Source organism: Plectropomus leopardus, chromosome 7 (assembly GCF_008729295.1).
Source record: "Plectropomus leopardus isolate mb chromosome 7, YSFRI_Pleo_2.0, whole genome shotgun sequence".
NCBI classification, from domain to species: domain Eukaryota; kingdom Metazoa; phylum Chordata; class Actinopteri; order Perciformes; family Serranidae; genus Plectropomus; species Plectropomus leopardus.
This window is the reverse complement of record NC_056469.1, coordinates 22517179-22523036: the sequence shown is the minus strand read 5'-3', so window position 1 is coordinate 22523036 and position 5858 is coordinate 22517179. Positions and strand designations below refer to the sequence as shown.

The 5858-nt window shown below is 37.8% G+C and overlaps 1 protein-coding gene across 1 annotated transcript; it reads left to right on the top strand.

The window, feature by feature from the left end:
* Nucleotides 1–256: 256 nt before the first annotated feature.
* LOC121945192 (trypsinogen-like protein 3) lies at nt 257–5536 on the top strand. The gene is made up of 5 exons (XM_042489244.1): nt 257–296; nt 387–528; nt 3387–3640; nt 5088–5224; nt 5345–5536. Exons 1-5 carry the CDS (start codon nt 257–259, stop codon nt 5534–5536), a joined length of 765 nt encoding a protein of 254 aa, XP_042345178.1.
* Nucleotides 5537–5858: the final 322 nt, after the last annotated feature.

Sequence of the window (5858 nt, the reverse complement as noted above, 5' to 3'; positions counted from 1 at the left end):
AATATCTTGCACAATAAATGAGGGTCTTCCTTGTTTCTGGTAAACAAGGCGTGTTTGTCTAACTGAACATATTGTTAAGTGGAGGTGTAAAAAAATGTATCTGATAATGCTATCATAAAGGCTTGACTGGAAATGATGCTGGATAGTAATAAAGAAGTGTGTTCACTGTCCTGGAAAAATCTTGCAGGTATAAATAATCCAGAATAATTGACTACGTCACAATATCAGAACTACAGAAGACTGCGGCAAAAACAACATGAATCTTCTCCTTCTGTTGGTTGGTCTGGGGCTTGCAGGTAGATATTTATCATGGCATGTCTAAAATAAAATGAATTAATATTTGAGTAGCCATTTAGTTTCTCTTTGGTCTTGTTTGTGTGTTACAGGAGCTTCTCCTCTAGAGGACCACAAGGTGTGCCAGCCACACTCCAGACCCTGGCAGGTCCATCTGAAAGGTGGAGGAGTGTCCTGCAGTGGAGCGCTCATTAACGAATGGTGGATAGTAACTTCCTTTGACTGTACACCCACGTACGTAAAAATGACCAGCGGTGAAATGTAACTATTCAAACACTGTGCAAATTCGAGGTACTTGTACTTTAGGCAAGACGACGTGGGTTGACACATACATTTTCATGCACGGGCCAGTTTTGAGATCTGGGGATATTTTCCTTCCATAACATGTCTTCTTCCAAACTAGTGGAGAAAAACCATCCAAAATAAAAATGTAGGTGATTGTTTTAGTTTAGATTTCTGTTCTGAAATGTAAGCAAAAAGCATGCATTATAAATAATGCCTCAGTGGCATATTTAAACATAAAATATCAGAAAACGTGTAAAATAAAAACAGTAACAGTGTCTTTATGAAGTAATCAACTGACGAAGCTTCATGGTGCTGTCTGTTCATTTATCATTTTTGTTTGCAAATGTTTGTAACTTTACAGTACATATCTTTTAAGGCCATTTGCTCAAAATTATTTTTTTTCTCATAATCTGAGCCAAAAATCTCAACTTCAGTACCACCTAAATACACCAAACTTTACAGATTTTCTTTATTCTATGTTCTGAAGGTGTTTACTGAGGGGTTTATTCATACTTTATTCATAATCTGATATATGTAAAACTCCTAAAAACATGGAGAAACTATTTTTATGACTGTTGACAGTATCAACTTATGTTTGGAGTGACAAAAGAAAAATGCAAAATTCCCTCTGTGAAATCCTTTGACTGTAATATGGCAACAAAGCAAAAAAAAAAAAAAAATTTTGAAGCTGACTTTGAACAGTTTTCTATTCTGGAAATGCATGCAAATTGACACCTAATTATTTCAATCAGTCAATCAATCAATCCTTTATTCCAGACTCAGAGTCCATATTAAAAAAAAAAATCACATCCAATAAATAGAGTAAGATCACGTCATAAAAATAGTTCAATCAATGTCCAACAAAGAGACAACTATACCAGTGTCTCCACAGCTGGGACTGGAGACGTGTTGTGCTATACCTCATAGAGATAGAGATAGATAGATAGTCAGATAGAGCTGGTATTATCTCATTCTCACAGCCACCAAGTCAGCAGATAAATTTATACATGAGGTTCCTTAAAACGGCTTGGAGGGTATTAACTCCTGCAGACACAAACATTTCACTGGCACTACACCACCTAAATCTCTGGAGTAATAATCTCATGGCATTATTATAAACCACCTGCAATCTCTGTAAAGTTGTGTTTTTGTAGTTAGACCACAAGTGGGCAGTATAAAGTGGTGTACAATATACTCTGAACAAAAATACCTTCACTTCATTTGAACAAATACCAAATTTATGTGAGCCTGAGCATACATCATCCAGCGCAGACCATCAATATATACATTAAAAAGAACTGGGGGAGAAAATTCCCCCTTGTCTCACACCATTACCAACACCAAATGGGGATGACATACAGTACAACTGCCCCATTTTACACGCATAGTCGAGTGGGCATACCAGTGCGCCAAAACTCTTACAATATATTTAGGAACCCCTTTTTAATCCAGTTTAAAAAACAACTTTGAATGATTTACATGATCAAAGTCAAAGGCATCAATAAAACACATAATGACTGAATAATTTTGACCCCTATACTTGTTCACAATTTCCTTTATGGCATATCTAAAAAGGTCAGTGCCATGTTTAGCTTTGAAACCAAACTGGTGGTCGGTGGAGTTAATGAACTCATTTAATCTATCTAGAAGAATTCTTTCTAGGGCTTTTGAAAGAACACCAGCTAAAGCAATGGGTCTGTAGTTATCTGAACTACTTCCTTCATCAGCTTTGTCCTTAATGACTGGCTCTAAAAAAACAGACATAACATAACATTTAAATGTCTTATAACTGTCTTACTAAAAGTTATCAACTGAGAAAGTTCTATGGTGACAATGGTGACATCTATTAGTTAAAACATTTATCCTATTCACCTCAGGTGACTTCCCTTTACTTGAGTATTTCTCTGCTTTGCTACTTTGTACTTCACTACATTTGTCTGATTGTTTTAGTTGATTTACAGATTTTCATCCCCTTCCTGTCCAGTGAAAATTTTTCCTTCCAGGTCACAAACTTTCTCATCATACAGCTAAAGAGCACACTTAAATCAGTTTCTAAAAATATATAAAGGCAAGAAATAAGCAAAGCAAAGCAAAGTCAGGCTTTCTTGTGTCTTATTCGTATGCAGTGAGATTTTTTTTATGATTTTCATTCTTCAAAGAGTCAAAACATTCAATTAAAAAAAACTTTGTTTTGGTTAAGCAGCAATCTTAATGTACATCCAATTTCACCAAAATATCAACAGTATAAAATCCCATCTGGGCTTGGTAAAACCCAGCAGAGGTGCTGGATATATTCTGCTTTGTTAGAATTCAAACATGTATTATTAAAATCTAGCATTTTTATTTTCAGATTTAAAAAAAATTTTTTTTTTACCTGTAATCCAACTACTGCCGCCTTTTCAGCGTGACCTCCAGTCTTCATCCACTCTGACGTCTGGAACAATTTTCCTGAAGCCAAAAAATAAAAAAGTCTTAAAATTTTTGTTTCCCTCACGAGAAGGATTCATGAATAAGTCTGTTTTTTTGTTTTTTTACAATTAAAAAAAAATATGTCTATAGACATACAATCTGCCTTGACAAGTCAATCAGCAATGCATGTTTTGGGTAGTGAGTGCTAGAGAGAGTGGATATTGTTGGTAGAACTACTGCAAATTTCGCTTGTGCCCCTCCTTTATTAAACCACATTCATTAACCTGCTGCTCATGTCTGAAGGCATTGTTTCTCAGTCATGGGCCTGTTTCTGCCCGAGGCCTGAAAAGTCTGCCTCAGTTTAATAATTGAGAGTCTCTTTTCCCTTGTCCATGCAGATCGTACACCACCATTGCATCTCTTGGGGAACATGACGTGACGGTGTATGAGGGCACTGAGCAGCACATTTATGTTGCTGATGTAATCCGTCACAGTCCCTACCGCTCACCCCTCCACAGCCTCACGCTGGTCCGTCTGGAGACACCCGCCCGCTTCAACAAGTACGTCCAGCCCATCCCTCTGCCCAGCCGCTGCCCTCAGCCTGGGGAGATTTGCCATGTCAGTGGCTGGGGATCCACCATCCCGAATCAATGTAAGTGGATTTAAAGAAGCTACTGTGGCTTTTACACCTCATTAACTTGTCACCACATTAGAATTTAGTATAATTGAAGCAAAGCCAGTGTTCACTAATCCAGTCTACAAGTATTCCCTGGCCTACAAGCTTTCCTATGAATATTTGATCTAACTTAAGGCCTCCTGTAGAGCTTTTATGGTAATATTTGTTTTACATTTAGCGTTTCTCATCAAAATGCCTTGTGTGTATCTGTAAGGCCTGAAAAAACATGCTGAATGCATTTGTAAAACCTTTTTGGGAATGTTTTGAAACCTGTTTTGAATCTCAGGGATGTCTTCAAATACAGTGGAGATGAAAATTTCAGCAGACCCCGCTGTGGACAGTTTTATACAGCCTGTCTGCAGCGGAAAATAATCCCTTGAAATTTGTAGACAGTTGGTGATGTGGATTATGTATTCAGCTCCAGCTTCTGTATTTGGGCACTGATTCTGAAAAGAAGTGTTGAATTTTACATGTTTTTGTGAATGCTGTGAGCAACAAATAAAATTCAATTAATCTACAATGCCAAAATTGTGAACTAACCCTTTAAATAAGGCCTGGGGGAAAGAGGCCACTGTGTACTTGAGGGGAGAAAAGTTCCCAAAATAATAATACATTAAATGATTAATATACACCACTTTGTCTACATTGTTGACAAAATCTTATGAGCCATGATGGTTTATCTAAATATAGTAACTATGGTGCAATAATTTTTTTATTTTTTTGAAATTCTTTATAAACCCCTTCCCCTTGACTGAAGTACATTAATAAGTAGATGTATACCAGCTGGCTTTGCATGTTGAAATGCTTGCTGTTATTAATGGTCGCAAAAAGCTATTATATAGTGCTCTTTGAAAGCTAATGCACATGTAGTGACTCCAGGGAACAAGAGAAACACTCACTCTAGCAGGAAACATTTATCAGAAATGTATGCTTGATAAAGAGAAAGAAATACAAAATGTACTACTTTTACATTTTCACAGTGACTCAGGGAAATACTGATCAGCAGGTGGTCATGCACTTGCAAAAAAGCTCATCAGTATTCTGGTCATCGCGCCGCTAACAAGGCATGAACATTCTGTTTTAATAACGACTAAAAATGGCTTTCTTTAATCAGAGTGCTTTCTAATTGCCTGTCAAAATGCCCAGTCAGTGATCAGGACTAATTAAAAGAGGTAGACCTTGAAAATAGTATTTACTCAAGGTTTAGACCTTAATGCTCCAGTGCAAGAAGTGGCAATGCATAAAAATAGGAAGTAATCCACAGAGCTGGAGAAGGGAGGGAAGGGAGCTTTTGTTGAAGAATGAGTGACAGATTGATGAGTGATAGCACAAAATAAATCATAATGAATAAACTGATGTTAAAGATTCAGATGGGATACCTATAAGTTTGAGTAATAGCCCACCTTCTTGCTCTTGGAAACAGATGAGCCCTCTCCACGCCTGAGGTGTATAACTGTGCCTGTTGTGGATGACCAGACTTGCATGAACACGTTCCCCGAGTTCCTGTTCTGGAGCCCGGGCATGGTCTGCGCTGGACAAGCAAACACAGATAACTGCATGGTGAGCACGATCACACGTGAATCACGCTGCTGTATTTCTCTGCCTCCCACAGCATTTTCATTTCATTTTAACCATACACAAAAACAACAGAGTCTCATTTTCTCTCCCCTCTCCCTCCAGTATGATAGTGGCAGTGTGATGGTGTGCAAGGGCCAGCTGCAGGGTGTGCGGTGGTTCAGTCACGGCTGCAGGAATCCAGCTGACCCCACCGTCTACACCAAGCTGTGCAAGTACATTAGGTGGATCAACAATGTGATGGACCGCTACGTGCCCACTCTGACAACTGAAACCACTCCAGTGATGATGACATGAGGCAGCAGAGAGACTTTATTCACAGATTTGATGTTAACACTATTATAAACATTGCTCCTCATTGGACTGGGAAGGGTAAGCGTTATGAAAAACATGCTTAAACTGAAAGTTTAGGGTTAATTGTGTTTAATGAAAGTTAATCTGTGGGTAAGATTAACTGACATAAATAACCAAAAGAGATTCTCAACATTCTGCTGCAGCATCAAATGCAAATTCTGCGCTCAGCTACAAAAAAATTAAATTAAATTAAAAAAAATCTGTATGCAAACCCGAAATTGTAGATATAAACAACAACAAAAATAAAATGTCATGTGTCCCGATG

Excerpts from the sequence above, each read along its gene's own strand:
- LOC121945192 (XM_042489244.1), top strand. The coding sequence starts at position 257 with ATGAATCTTCTCCTTCTGTTGGTTGGTCTGGGGCTTGCAG. Across the intron at positions 529-3,386 it reads TCCTTTGACTGTACACCCAC|ATCGTACACCACCATTGCAT; the intron begins GTACGTAAAAAT and ends TTGTCCATGCAG. Across the intron at positions 5,225-5,344 it reads CAAACACAGATAACTGCATG|TATGATAGTGGCAGTGTGAT; the intron begins GTGAGCACGATC and ends CTCTCCCTCCAG.